Source organism: Heterodontus francisci, chromosome 35 (genome assembly GCF_036365525.1).
Source record: "Heterodontus francisci isolate sHetFra1 chromosome 35, sHetFra1.hap1, whole genome shotgun sequence".
NCBI lineage: Eukaryota > Metazoa > Chordata > Chondrichthyes > Heterodontiformes > Heterodontidae > Heterodontus > Heterodontus francisci.
Window position 1 is genome coordinate 51434750 of NC_090405.1, and position 16943 is coordinate 51451692.

The following is a 16943-nucleotide window of genomic DNA, read 5'->3' on the forward strand; positions in this document are numbered from 1 at the left end:
GTCAAGAAGTAAGAACTTGCAGTTTTGTCCCATCTCATTGTCTCTCTCATGAATGTCTCAAACTGCTACACATACTAAAAATTACTTCTGAAGTGTATTCACTGTTGATTAAATGAGGAAACGGAGACACCCTATTGCACACAGCATGGTCCCACCAACATCAGTGAGATGAATGACCAGTTAATTTGGTTGTAGGCGGAGAGCTGGGCAGGAGCGCGAGAGATCTCCACTCCAATAATGATGTGATATCTTTAACGTAGACTGGAGCAGGCAGACAGGGCCTCAGTTTAACGCCTCGACTGAAGGACAGGACCTCCAACAATGCAGCTCTCCCTCTGATCCAGACTGGAACATCCCTTTCCAAAGTACTAACATCTCGCACATTAATGAGCCCAAAACTGTACCTAAAAGAGCCGTGCTTCATTTCAGGTGTGAATGATTTCACTGTGGCTGTACAACACACACAGTAAGAAAAGCTGCACTTTGAGGTGATTATCAGAAACCACACTCTGGAAGAGGTTCCTTTAACTATTACATTCTACTAAGCCTGTAATTTGTGGTCTGCTGCCAGAAATGTAACTTGGTAAAAGACTGGCTTTGACTGGGCGGAGATCAACCCGGAGACGATTGAAGGAGTGTTACCTGATGAGGGAAGTTTCTATTTTAGTCCCATTGCTAACATTTTTTCTGAAAAGCAAACTCTAGGAGCAATTTTACCGTAACCTGCCCAGGGGGACACTTACAGGGTTGGGTGCAATGCTAGTTTTATAGCCCTCCTCATTCTGACTCTCCATTGTTCAGCCCAACCACTAGGCTTTCTCATATAATAAAAGCAAAATACTGCAGATGCTGGAAATGTGAAATAAAAACAAGAAATGCTGGAAGTACTCAGCAGGTCTGGCAGCATCTGTGGCGAGAGAAACAAAGTTAACGTTTCAGGTCAGTGACTCTTTCATCAGAACTGGCAGATATTAGAAATGTAATAGGTTTTAAGCCAATAAAGTAGGGATGGGGCAAAAGGTAACAATAGGCAAGGTGCTAATAGGACAGAGGGTCACAGAGAATAACTGACCAGAAGGTCATGGTGCAAAGGCAAACAGTATGTTAATGGTGTGCTGAAAGACAAAATGTTAGTGAGGCATGGCACATGGTAGCATGTGCCTACCCACTGTTTTTTTCATGTTTGTGCTTTGGGCCAGGACTGTTCACTTTCTGTCTATTAACACCTTCTCTGTACTAACGGCTTTGTCTTTCAGCACACCATTAACATACCGTTTGCCTTTGCTCCATGACCTTCTGGTCAGTTATTCTCTGTGACCCTCTGTCCTATCAACACCTTGCCTTTTGTTATCTCTTGCCCCACCCCTGTTTTATTTGCTTAAAATATTTTACATTTCTAACATTTGCCAGTTTTGAAGAAGGGTCACTGACCTGAAACGTTAACTTTGCTTCTCTCTCCACAGATGCTGCCAGACCTGCTGAGTAATTCCAGCATTTCTTGTTTTTATCACACTAGGATTTCTCCCCTGGCGAGTTTGGTCAACACACACCTCCACCCATCTCGTATGCTGTTCCCACATCCAGCATCAGTCACTCACATGTTGTCACCCCTGCCCTCACCTTGTGCCAGCTGCACCCGAATAACCACCCATGCCTCAACCCCTCCCCCAATCCTGACCCCTGGCACCCTGACTGAATGCATGTCTATATAATGTATGAGCGTGTGCGTGCCTGTTTATGCATGTATGAGCCTGTCTGTATAACGTATGTGCGTGTGTGTGCATGTTTATGCATGTATGAGCCTGTCTGTATGACGTATGAGCGTGTGTGTGCACGTTTATGCATGTATGAGCCTGTCTGTATAACGTATGAGCGTGTGTGTGCATGTTTATGCATGTATGAGCCTGTCTGTATGATGTATGAGCGTGTGTGTGCATGTTTATGCATGTATGAGCCTGTCTGTATAACGTATGAGCGTGTGTGCATGTTTATGCATGTACGAGCATGTCTGTGTGACGTATGAGCGTGTGCACGCGTGTTTATGCATGTACGAGCATGTCTGTATAATGTATGAGTGTGTGTGCATGTTTATACATGTATGAGCATGTCTGTATAATGTATGAGCGTGTGTGCGCATGTTTATGTATGTATGAGCATCATGTCTATATAATGTATGAGTGTATATGTGCATGTTTATGTATGTACGAGCATGTCAGTATAAGGTATGTGCGTGTGTGTGCATGTTTATGTATATATGAGCATCATGTCTATATAATGTATGTGCGTGTGTGTGCATGTTTATGTATGTATGAGCATGTCTATATAATTTATGAGCATGTGTGCGCATGTTTATGCGTGAATGAGCATGTCTGTATAATGCAGGAGCGTGTGTGCGCATGTTTATGCGTGTATGAGCATGTCTGTATAATCCAGGAGCATGTGTGCGCATGTTTATGCGTGTATGAGCATGTCTGTATAATGTATGTGCGTGTGTGTGCATGTTTATGTATGTATGAGCATCATGTCTATATAATTTATGAGCATGTGTGCACATGTTTATGCGTGAATGAGCATGTCTGTATAATGCAGGAGCGTGTGTGCGCATGTTTATGCGTGTATGAGCATGTCTGTATAATGCAGGAGCGTGTGTGCGCATGTTTATGCGTGTATGAGCATGTCTGTATAATGCAGGAGCGTGTGTGCGCATGTTTATGCGTGTATGAGCATGTCTATATAATGTATGAGTGTGTATGTGCATGTTTATGTATGTATGAGCATGTCTATATAATGTATGTGCGTGTGTGTGCATGTTTATACATGTATGAACATGTCTATATAATGTATGAGTGTGTGTGTGCATGTCTATACATGTATGAGCATGTCTATATAATGTATGAGCGGTTGTGTGCATGTTTACACATGTATGAGCATGTCTATACAATGTATGAGCGTGTGTGTGCATGTTTATACATGTATGAGCATGTCTATATAATGTATGAGCGGTTGTGTGCATGTTTACACATGTATGAGCATGTCTATACAATGTATGAGAGTGTGTGTGCATGTTTATACATGTATGAGCATGTCTATATAATGTATGAGTGTGTGTGAGCATGTCTACATAATGTATGAGCGTGTGTTTGCATGTTTATACATTTATGAGCATGTCAATAAAATGTATGAGCATGTGTGTGCATGTTTATACACGTATGAGCATGTCTATATATGTACAAGTGTGTGTGTATCTGTAGGGAGGGCTTTGTTGTATTGATTCCCAGGAGACGGTGTTGGCAATCCTTCAGGATAGCTCAGATCTCTTTAATCTCTCTTAGCAACGGCATCTTCAGAACTGACTCAGTATGGTGTGTGTGCACAAACATTATTGGGAGCTGTCACAAGCGAGGCTGCTGTCTAGACACAGGCTCTGCTGGACCTCGTTTTCAGAGTTCAGTCAGAAGCTGTACTGCTGAGCACTGAAGCTGTACGTGATCAGATGTGTGCAGCTCACAAGACCTGAGCTTCTAATACACACCCTGCTCCTCTCTCGGGATGTCTCTAATATGTGTTACGTTTATACACATCGATAAATCCTCAAAGGCACACAAGGGCCTAATGCTTCCCACTTTTGAAAGCACATTTTGGTTAATCACCAGATGGCACAGCATGTAAATTATACCTAATTTATACCTAATCTGGTAATAAACACTCCCAGGACAGGTACAGTACGGGTTAGACAAAGAGTAAAGCTCCCTTTACACTGTCCCCATCAAACACTCCCAGGACAGGTACAACACGGGGGTTAGATACAGAGTAAAGCTCCCTCTACACTGTCCCCATCAAACACTCCCAGGACAGGTACAGCACGGGGGTTAGATACAGAGTAAAGCTCCCTCTACACTGTCCCCATCAAACACTCCCAGGACAGGGACAGCACAGGGGTTAGATACAGAGTAAAGCTCCCTCTACACTGTTCCCATCAAACACTCCCAGGACAGGTACAGTACGGGGGTTAGATACAGAGTAAAGCTCCCTCTACACTGTTCCCATCAAACACTCCCAGGACAGGTACAGCACAGGGTTAGATACAGAGTAAAGCTCCCTCTACAAAAAAAAAAGAAAAAAACGGGGGTTAGATACAGAGTAAAGCTCCCTCTACACTGTCCCCATCAAACACTCCCAGGACAGGTACAGCACGGGGTTAGATACAGAGTAAAGCTCCCTCTGCACAAAAAAAAATTTAAAAAAAGAAAGAAAAAAAAACGGGTTAGACAAAGAGTAAAGCTCCCTTTACACTGTCCCCATCAAACACTCCCAGGACAGGTATAGCACAGGGTTAGATACAGAATAAAGCTCCCTCTACACTGCCCTCATCAAACACTCCCAGGGCAGGTACAGCACGGGGGCTGCTCCTGCACACTCTCCACTTCCTCGCCCTCGTCAGCCGGCCGGACACGCCCTGGCGGTCCGCATTGCCATCTGGCGGGGAGGGGAAACCCCGATGGAGGTCTCTCTACGCGGGAGTCTTCCCCCTTTACATCAGGGACCTGGGGTGGAGGGTGCTGCACAGAGCAGTCCCGTGCAATAGGCTTTTAAGTAGGTTCACGGACTCCCAGGCCGCCTGTACTTTCTGCGGCCTGGACGAGTCCGTGTTCCACGTTTATACGGAGTGTGCGAGGTTGCAGACCCTATTTGAGTATCTGAAGGGGCTGCTCCTCAAATTCTGGCTGCACTTCAGTCCCACGCTCCTGATCTTTGGGCACCCGGGGCGGAGGGGCTTGGGCCGGAAGGAGGATCTCGTCGGTCTGCTCCTGGGCCTGGCCAAGGTGGCAATTCACAGGTCCAGGTTGCGGGCCGTCAGGGGGCCCGTCCTCCCCGATTGCCTGTCCCTCTTCCACGGTTACATTCGCGCCCGGGTGTCCCTGGAGAAGGAGCATGCGGTGTCCGCCGGTACGCTTGAGGCCTTCCGCGACCGGTGGGCACCGCAGGGACTGGAGTGCATTATTGACGCCGAAAATGGCATTTTAATTTGAGTTTTTTGTTTATTTATCTGGTTTTAATAAAGTTATTTTAAAACTGTAAATATGTATATAAAGGGGGCCTGAGGAATAAAGGCCCCTTCGACAAATGCCAAAACAGTGGGGGTGGGGGTGGGGGGGGGGGGGCAGTGAATTCTGAGGAGTTGTTCGGAAAGTGTGCTTTTGAGTGGAAGAATGGTAGATAACACTGAATGCAGATAAGCGTGTGGTACTGTACATAGGAGAGAAAATGAATGGGCAACATGACCACTTGATGGATGGCGCTGAATTAGCAAATGAAGAGGTTGGAAGAGATCAAAGGATCTGGGTAGACTCATCATTCAACTGGCCCAACCACTGAGGAGTAACAATCCGCAAAGCCAAAAGAACACTGGTCAGACCAGCTCTCGAGAACTGTATCCAATCCTTGACACAACACAAACATAAAAGGGACATTCAAATCTGGAGGCAATTCAGGCACAAAGCTGTTATCAAAGGAATGAAGATAAGAAAGAAATCGGGAGAAATTGGGCTTCATTTAGCCTTGAAAGTAAGTGACTGAGAGATGAATTTATAGAGGTGTATACATTAGCGAATGGTATGGGAAAGGTAGATCAGGAAAATTACCTTAAACTGAACACAAGATTAAGAAAAGGGGACACAGGTTCAAACTAGTAAAACAAAACTGAGGACAGATACCAGAAGATTCCTCTTCATAGAAACTGTGAGCAACACATGGAAGAGACTCCCTGATAGAGCAGTGAAGTTGAAAACCATGGAACCATTTAAGAATCAACTAGATGTTGTAATGGGGGAAATGTCTTTCTGGGTTGAAGAAGGTGGACTGAATGTCCTTCCTCATCCGTATCTATCTTGTAATCTCGTGGACAACAGCTGCTAGAGTGATCTGTCAAAGGCAAGACTGAACGTGGAACCATACCCCACCAAAGACCCATACCCCAATGAAGAACCATACCCGAACGTGGAACCATACCCCAATGAGGAACCATAACAGAACACAGAACCATACCCCAGCTAGGAAGAATATCCCACTAAAAAACCATACCTCACGGAAGAACCGTATCCTAATGAGAACCATACTCCGATGAAGAACCATCTCCCAATGAGGAACTATACCCCACCGAAGAACCAGACCCCAAAGGGCAACCATACCCCAACTAAGAACAATCTCCCAACGTGGAACCACACCCCACTGAGGAACTATATCCCAACATGGAACCATATCCCAACGTGGAACCATATCCCACTGAGGAACCATATCCCAACATGGAACCATATCCCAACGTGGAACCACACCCCACTGAGGAACCATATCCCAACATGGAACCATATCCCAACGTGGAACCACATCCCACTGAGGAACCATATCCCAACATGGAACCATATCCCAACGTGGAACCACACCCCACTGAGGAACCATATCCCAACGTGGAAACACACCCCACTGAGAAACCATATCCCAACGTGGAACCACACCCCACTGAGAAACCATATCCCAACGTGGAACCACACCCCACTGAGAAACCATATCCCAACGTGGAACCACACCCCACTGAGAAACCATATCCCAACATGGAACCACACCCCACTGAGAAACCATATCCCAACGTGGAACCATATCCCAATGTGGAACCATATCCCAACATGGAACCATATCCCAACATGGAACCACACCCCACTGAGGAACCATATCCCAACGTGGAACCACACCCCACTGAGGAACCATATCCCAACATGGAACCATATCCCACTGAGGAACCATATCCCAACGTGGAACCACACTCCACTGATGAACGATATCCAAACATGGAACCATATCCCAACGTGGAACCATATCCCAACATGGAACCACACCCCACTGAGGAACCATATCCCAACATGGAACCATATCCCAACGTGGAACCATATCCCAACATGGAACCACACCCCACTGAGGAACCATATCCCAACGTGGAACCATATCCCAACGTGGAACCATATCCCAATGTGGAACCATATCCCAACATGGAACCATATCCCAACATGGAACCACACCCCACTGAGGAACCATATCCCAACGTGGAACCACACCCCACTGAGGAACCATATCCCAACGTGGAAACACACCCCACTGAGAAACCATATCCCAACGTGGAACCATATCCCAACATGGAACCACACCCCACTGAGAAACCATATCCCAACGTGGAACCATATCCCAATGTGGAACCATATCCCAATGTGGAACCATATCCCAACATGGAACCACACCCCACTGAGGAACCATATCCCAACGTGGAACCACACCCCACTGAGGAACCATATCCCAACGTGGAACCACACCCCACTGAGGAACCATATCCCAACATGGAACCATATCCCAACATGGAACCACACCCCACTGAGGAACCATATCCCAACATGGAACCATATCACAACGTGGAACCATATCCCAACATGGAACCACACCCCACTGAGGAACCATATCCCAACATGGAACCAAATCCCAACATGGAACCATATCCCAACATGGAACCACACCCCACTGAGGAACCATATCCCAACATGGAACCATATCCCAACGTGGAACCATATCCCACTGAGGAACCATATCCCAACATGGAACCATATCACAACGTGGAACCACACCCCAATGAGGAACCATATCCCAACATGGAACCATATCCCAACGTGGAACCATATCCCACTGAGGAACGATATCCCAACATGGAACCATATCCCACTGAGGAACCATATCCCAACGTGGAACCATATCCCACTGAGGAACGATATCCCAACATGGAACCATATCCCACTGAGGAACCATATCCCAACGTGGAACCATATCCCACTGAGGAACGATATCCCAACATGGAACCATATCCCACTGAGGAACCATATCCCAACATGGAACCACACCCCACTGAGGAACCATATCCCAACGTGGAACCATATCCCACTGAGGAACGATATCCCAACATGGAACCACACCCCACTGAGGAACCATATCCCAACATGGAACCACACCCCACTGAGGAACCATATCCCAACATGGAACCATATCCCAACATGGAACCACACCCCACTGAGGAACCATATCCCAACATGGAACCACACCCCACTGAGGAACCATATCCCAACATGGAACCATATCCCAACATGGAACCACACCCCACTGAGGAACCATATCCCAACATGGAACCATATCCCAACATGGAACCATATCCCAACATGGAACCATATCCCAACATGGAACCACACCCCACTGAGGAACCATATCCCAACATGGAACCACACCCCACCGAGGAACCATATCCCAACATGGAACCATATCCCAACGTGGAACCATATCCCAACGTGGAACCACACCCCACTGAGGAACCATATCCCAACGTGGAACCACACCCCACTGAGAAACCATATCCCAATGTGGAACCACACCCCACTGAGGAACCATATCCCAACGTGGAACGACACCCCACTGAGAAACCATATCCCAACGTGGAACATCACCCCACTGAGGAACCATATCCCAACATGGAACCACAACCCACTGAGAAACCATATCCCAACGTGGAACCATATCCCAATGTGGAACCATATCCCAACATGGAACCATATCCCAACATGGAACCACACCCCACTGAGGAACCATATCCCAACATGGAACCATATCCCAACATGGAACCACACCCCACTGAGGAACCATATCCCAACATGGAACCATATCCCAACGTGGAACCACACTCCACTGATGAACCATATCCCAACATGGAACCATATCCCAACGTGGAACCATATCCCAACATGGAACCATATCCCAACGTGGAACCATATCCCAACATGGAACCACACCCCACTGAGGAACCATATCCCAACATGGAACCATATCCCAACATGGAACCACACCCCACTGAGGAACCATATCCCAACATGGAACCACACCCCACTGAGGAACCATATCCCAACATGGAACCATATCCCAACATGGAACCACACCCCACTGAGGAACCAGATCCCAACATGGAACCATATCCCAACATGGAACCACACTCCACTGAGGAACCATATCCCAACATGGAACCATATCCCAACGTGGAACCATATCCCAACATGAAACCACACCCCACTGAGGAACCATATCCCAACATGGAACCATATCCCAACGTGGAACCATATCCCAACATGGAACCATATCCCAACGTGGAACCATATCCCACTGAGGAACCATATCCCAACATGGAACCATATCCCAACGTGGAACCACACTCCACTGATGAACCATATCCCAACATGGAACCATATCCCAACGTGGAACCATATCCCAACATGGAACCATATCCCAACGTGGAACCATATCCCAACATGGAACCACACCCCACTGAGGAACCATATCCCAACATGGAACCATATCCCAACATGGAACCACACCCCACTGAGGAACCATATCCCAACATGGAACCACACCCCACTGAGGAACCATATCCCAACATGGAACCATATCCCAACATGGAACCACACCCCACTGAGGAACCAGATCCCAACATGGAACCATATCCCAACATGGAACCACACCCCTCTGAGGAACCATATCCCAACATGGAACCATATCCCAACGTGGAACCATATCCCAACATGAAACCACACCCCACTGAGGAACCATATCCCAACATGGAACCAAATCCCAACATGGAACCACACTCCACTGAGGAACCATATCCCAACATGGAACCATATCCCAACATGGAACCACACCCCACTGAGGAACCATATCCCAACATGGAACCATATCCCAACATGGAACCACACCCCACTGAGGAACCATATCCCAACATGGAACCACACCCCACTGAGGAACCAGATCCCAACATGGAACCATATCCCAACATGGAACCACACTCCACTGAGGAACCATATCCCAACATGGAACCATATCCCAACGTGGAACCATATCCCAACATGAAACCACACCCCACTGAGGAACCATATCCCAACATGGAACCAAATCCCAACATGGAACCACACTCCACTGAGGAACCATATCCCAACATGGAACCATATCCCAACATGGAACCACACCCCTCTGAGGAACCATATCCCAACATGGAACCATATCCCAACGTGGAACCATATCCCACTGAGGAACCATATCACAACGTGGAACCATACCCCACTGAGGAACCATATCCCAACATGGAACCATATCCCAACGTGGAACCATATCCCACTGAGGAACCATATCCCAATGTGGAACCACACCCCACTGACGAACCATATCCCAACGTGGAACCATATCCCAACATGGAACCACACCCCACTGAGGAACCAGATCCCAACATGGAACCATATCCCAACATGGAACCACACTCCACTGAGGAACCATATCCCAACATGGAACCATATCCCAACATGGAACCACACCCCTCTGAGGAACCATATCCCAACATGGAACCATATCCCAACGTGGAACCATATCCCACTGAGGAACCATATCACAACGTGGAACCATACCCCACTGAGGAACCATATCCCAACATGGAACCATATCCCAACGTGGAACCATATCCCACTGAGGAACCATATCCCAATGTGGAACCACACCCCACTGACGAACCATATCCCAACGTGGAACCATATCCCAACATGGAACCACACCCCACTGAGGAACCAGATCCCAACATGGAACCATATCCCAACATGGAACCACACTCCACTGAGGAACCATATCCCAACATGGAACCATATCCCAACGTGGAACCATATCCCAACATGAAACCACACCCCACTGAGGAACCATATCCCAACATGGAACCAAATCCCAACATGGAACCACACTCCACTGAGGAACCATATCCCAACATGGAACCATATCCCAACATGGAACCACACCCCTCTGAGGAACCATATCCCAACATGGAACCATATCCCAACGTGGAACCATATCCCACTGAGGAAGCATATCACAACGTGGAACCATACCCCACTGAGGAACCATATCCCAACGTGGAACCACACCCCACTGACGAACCCTATCCCAATGTGGAACCATATCCCAATGTGGAACCACATCCCACTGAGGAACCATATCCCAACGTGGAACCACATCCCACTGAGGAACCATATCCCAACGTGGAACCACATCCCACTGAGGAACCATACCCCAATGAAGAACCATCTCCCAACATGGAACCATATCCCAATGAAGAACCATCTCCCAACGTGGAACCAAACCCCAATGAAGAACCATCTCCCAATGTGGAACCATATCCCACTGAGGAACCATATCCCAACGTGGAACCACACCCCACTGAGGAACCATATCCCAACGTGGAACCATATCCCAACATGGAACCATATCCCAACATGGAACCACACCCCACTGAGGAACCATATCCCAACATGGAACCATATCCCAACGTGGAACCATATCCCAACATGGAACCATATCCCAACGTGGAACCATATCCCAACGTGGAACCATATCCCAACATGGAACCACACCCCACTGAGGAACCATATCCCAACATGGAACCATATCCCAACATGGAACCATATCCCAACGTGGAACCATATCCCAACATGGAACCACACCCCACTGAGGAACCATATCCCAACATGGAACCATATCCCAACATGGAACCACACCCCACTGAGGAACCAGATCCCAACATGGAACCATATCCCAACATGGAACCACACTCCACTGAGGAACCATATCCCAACATGGAACCATATCCCAACGTGGAACCATATCCCAACATGAAACCACACCCCACTGAGGAACCATATCCCAACATGGAACCAAATCCCAACATGGAACCACACTCCACTGAGGAACCATATCCCAACATGGAACCATATCCCAACATGGAACCACACCCCACTGAGGAACCATATCCCAACATGGAACCATATCCCAACATGGAACCACACCCCACTGAGGAACCATATCCCAACATGGAACCACACCCCACTGAGGAACCAGATCCCAACATGGAACCATATCCCAACATGGAACCACACTCCACTGAGGAACCATATCCCAACATGGAACCATATCCCAACGTGGAACCATATCCCAACATGAAACCACACCCCACTGAGGAACCATATCCCAACATGGAACCAAATCCCAACATGGAACCACACTCCACTGAGGAACCATATCCCAACATGGAACCATATCCCAACATGGAACCACACCCCTCTGAGGAACCATATCCCAACATGGAACCATATCCCAACGTGGAACCATATCCCACTGAGGAACCATATCACAACGTGGAACCATACCCCACTGAGGAACCATATCCCAACATGGAACCATATCCCAACGTGGAACCATATCCCACTGAGGAACCATATCCCAATGTGGAACCACACCCCACTGACGAACCATATCCCAACGTGGAACCATATCCCAACATGGAACCACACCCCACTGAGGAACCAGATCCCAACATGGAACCATATCCCAACATGGAACCACACTCCACTGAGGAACCATATCCCAACATGGAACCATATCCCAACATGGAACCACACCCCTCTGAGGAACCATATCCCAACATGGAACCATATCCCAACGTGGAACCATATCCCACTGAGGAACCATATCACAACGTGGAACCATACCCCACTGAGGAACCATATCCCAACATGGAACCATATCCCAACGTGGAACCATATCCCACTGAGGAACCATATCCCAATGTGGAACCACACCCCACTGACGAACCATATCCCAACGTGGAACCATATCCCAACATGGAACCACACCCCACTGAGGAACCAGATCCCAACATGGAACCATATCCCAACATGGAACCACACTCCACTGAGGAACCATATCCCAACATGGAACCATATCCCAACGTGGAACCATATCCCAACATGAAACCACACCCCACTGAGGAACCATATCCCAACATGGAACCAAATCCCAACATGGAACCACACTCCACTGAGGAACCATATCCCAACATGGAACCATATCCCAACATGGAACCACACCCCTCTGAGGAACCATATCCCAACATGGAACCATATCCCAACGTGGAACCATATCCCACTGAGGAAGCATATCACAACGTGGAACCATACCCCACTGAGGAACCATATCCCAACGTGGAACCACACCCCACTGACGAACCCTATCCCAATGTGGAACCATATCCCAATGTGGAACCACATCCCACTGAGGAACCATATCCCAACGTGGAACCACATCCCACTGAGGAACCATATCCCAACGTGGAACCACATCCCACTGAGGAACCATACCCCAATGAAGAACCATCTCCCAACATGGAACCATATCCCAATGAAGAACCATCTCCCAACGTGGAACCAAACCCCAATGAAGAACCATCTCCCAATGTGGAACCATATCCCACTGAGGAACCATATCCCAACGTGGAACCACACCCCACTGAGGAACCATATCCCAACGTGGAACCATATCCCAACATGGAACCATATCCCAACATGGAACCACACCCCACTGAGGAACCATATCCCAACATGGAACCATATCCCAACGTGGAACCATATCCCAACATGGAACCATATCCCAACGTGGAACCATATCCCAACGTGGAACCATATCCCAACATGGAACCACACCCCACTGAGGAACCATATCCCAACATGGAACCATATCCCAACATGGAACCATATCCCAACGTGGAACCATATCCCAACATGGAACCACACCCCACTGAGGAACCATATCCCAACATGGAACCATATCCCAACATGGAACCACACCCCACTGAGGAACCATATCCCAACATGGAACCATATCCCAACATGGAACCACACCCCACTGAGGAACCATATCCCAACGTGGAACCACACCCCACTGAGGAACCATATCCCAACGTGGAACCACACCCCACTGAGGAACCATATCCCAACGTGGAACCACACCCCACTGACGAACCCTATCCCAATGTGGAACCATATCCCAATGAAGAACCATCTCCCAACGTGGAACCACACCCCACTGAGGAACCATCTACCACTGAGGAACCGTATCCCAACCTGGAACCATATCCGACTAAGCAACCATATCCCAACGTGGAACCACATCCCACTGAGGAACCATATTCCGACGTGGAACCACATCCCACTGAGGAACCATATCCCACCGTGGAACCACATCCCACTGAGGAACCATATCCCAATGAAGAACCATCTCCCAACGTGGAACCATATCCCAATGAGGAACCATCTCCCAATGTGGAACCATCTCCCAACGTGGAACCATACCCCAATGAAGAACCATCTCCCAATGTGGAACCATATCCCAATGAAGAACCAGCTCCCAATGTGGAACCATATCCCAATGAAGAACCATCTCCCAATGTGGAACCATCTCCCAACATGGAACCATACCCCAAAGAAGAACCATCTCCCAACGTGGAACCATATCCCAATGAAGAACCAGCTCCCAATGTGGAACCATCTCCCAACGTGGAACCACACCCCACTGAGAAACCATATCCCACTGTGGAACCACACCCCACTGAGAAACCATATCCCAACGTGGAACCACACCCCACTGAGGAACCATCTCCCAGTGAGGAACCATATCCCAACGTGGAACCACATCCCACTGAGGAACCATATCCCAACGTGGAACCACATCCCACTGAGGAACCATATCCAAACGTGGAACCACATCCCACTGAGGAACCATATCCCAACGTGGAACCATATCCCACTGAGGAACCATATCCCAATGTGGAACCATATCCCAATGTGGAACCATATCCCAACATGGAACCATATCCCAACATGGAACCATATCCCAACATGGAACCACATCCCACTGAGGAACCATATCCCAACGTGGAACCATATCCCACTGAGAAACCATATCCCAACGTGGAACCATATCCCACTGAGAAACCATATCCCAACGTGGAACCATATCCCAATGTGGAACCATATCCCAACATGGAACCATATCCCAACATGGAACCTCACCCCACTGAGGAACCATATCCCAACGTGGAACCACATCCCACTGAGGAACCATATCCCAACGTCGAACCACATCCCACTGAGAAACCACTGAGGGCGGCACAGTGGCGCAGTGGTTAGCACCGCAGCCTCACAGCTCCAGGGACCCTGGTTCGATTCCGGCTACTGCCTGTGTGGAGTTTGCAAGTTCTCCCTGTGTCTGCGTGGGTTTTCTCCGGGTGCTCCGGTTTCCTCCCACAAGCCAAAAAGACTTGCAGGTTGATAGGTAAATTGGCCGTTATAAATTGTCACTAGTGTAGGTGGTAGGGAACTATAGGGACAGGTGGGGATGTTTGGTAGGAATATGGGATTAGTGTAGGATTAGTATAAATGGGTGGCTGATGTTCGGCACAGACTCGGTGGGCCGAAGGGCTTGTTTCAGTGCTGTATCTCTAATCTAATCATATCCCAACGTGGAACCATATCCCACTGAGGAACCATATCCCAATGTGGAACCATATCCCACTGAGGAACCATATCCCAATGTGTAACCATATCCCAATATGGAACCATATCCCAACATGGAACCACACCCCACTGATGAACCATATCCCAACATGGAACCATATCCCAACGTGGAACCACACTCCACTGATGAACCATATCCCAACATGGAACCATATCCCAACGTGGAACCATATCCCAACATGGAATCACACCCCACTGAGGAACCATATCCCAACGTGGAACCATATCCCACTGAGGAACCATATCCCAATGTGTAACCATATCCCAATATGGAACCATATCCCAACATGGAACCACACCCCACTGATGAACCATATCCCAACATGGAACCATATCCCAACGTGGAACCACACTCCACTGATGAACCATATCCCAACATGGAACCATATCCCAACGTGGAACCATATCCCAACATGGAACCACACCCCACTGAGGAACCATATCCCAACATGGAACCATATCCCAACATGGAACCACACCCCACTGAGGAACCATATCCCAACATGGAACAACACCCCACTGAGGAACTATATCCCAACATGGAACCATATCCCAACATGGAACCACACCCCACTGAGGAACCATATCCCAACATGGAACAACACCCCACTGAGGAACCATATCCCAATGTGGAACCACACCCCACTGAGGAACCATATCCCAACATGGAACCATATCCCAACATGGAACCACACCACACTGAGGAACCATATCCCAACATGGAACCAAATCCCAACATGGAACAACACCCCACTGAGGAACCATATCCCAACATGGAACCATATCCCAACATGGAACCACACCACACTGAGGAACCATATCCCAACATGGAACCAAATCCCAACATGGAACAACACCCCACTGAGGAACCATATCCCAACATGGAACCATATCCCAACATGGAACCACACCACACTGAGGAACCATATCCCAACATGGAACCAAATCCCAACATGGAACCACACCACACTGAGGAACCATATCCCAACATGGAACCAAATCCCAACATGGAACAACACCCCACTGAGGAACCATATCCCAACATGGAACCATATCCCAACATGGAACCACACCCCACTGAGGAACCATATCCCAACATGGAACCATATCCCAACATGGAACCACACCCCACTGAGGAACCATATCCCAACATGGAACCATATCCCAACGTGGAACCATATCCCACTGAGGAACCATATCCCAACATGGAACCACACCCCACTGAGGAATCATATCCCAACATGGAACCACACCCCACTGAGGAACCATATCCCAACATGGAACAACACCCCACTGAGGAACTATATCCCAACATGGAACCATATCCCAACATGGAACCACACCACACTGAGGAACCATATCCCAACATGGAACCACACCCCACTGAGGAACCATATCCCAACATGGAACCATATCCCAACATGGAACCAC

The 16943-nt window shown here is 48.1% G+C and overlaps 1 protein-coding gene across 1 annotated transcript; it reads left to right on the top strand.

The window, feature by feature from the left end:
* Window positions 1-8696: 8696 nt before the first annotated feature.
* LOC137350543 (cell surface glycoprotein 1-like) lies at window positions 8697-15535 on the top strand. The gene is made up of 3 exons (XM_068015202.1): window positions 8697-8840; window positions 13920-14564; window positions 15479-15535. Exons 1-3 carry the CDS (start codon window positions 8697-8699, stop codon window positions 15533-15535), a joined length of 846 nt encoding a protein of 281 aa, XP_067871303.1.
* Window positions 15536-16943: the final 1408 nt, after the last annotated feature.

Excerpts from the sequence above, each read along its gene's own strand:
- LOC137350543 (XM_068015202.1), top strand. The coding sequence starts at position 8,697 with ATGGAACCACACCCCACTGAGGAACCATATCCCAACATGGAACCATAT. Across the intron at positions 8,841-13,919 it reads ACATGGAACCATATCCCAAC|GAACCATATCCCAACGTGGA; the intron begins GTGGAACCATAT and ends CACCCCACTGAG. Across the intron at positions 14,565-15,478 it reads CTGAGAAACCATATCCCAAC|GAACCATATCCCAATGTGGA; the intron begins GTGGAACCACAC and ends TATCCCACTGAG.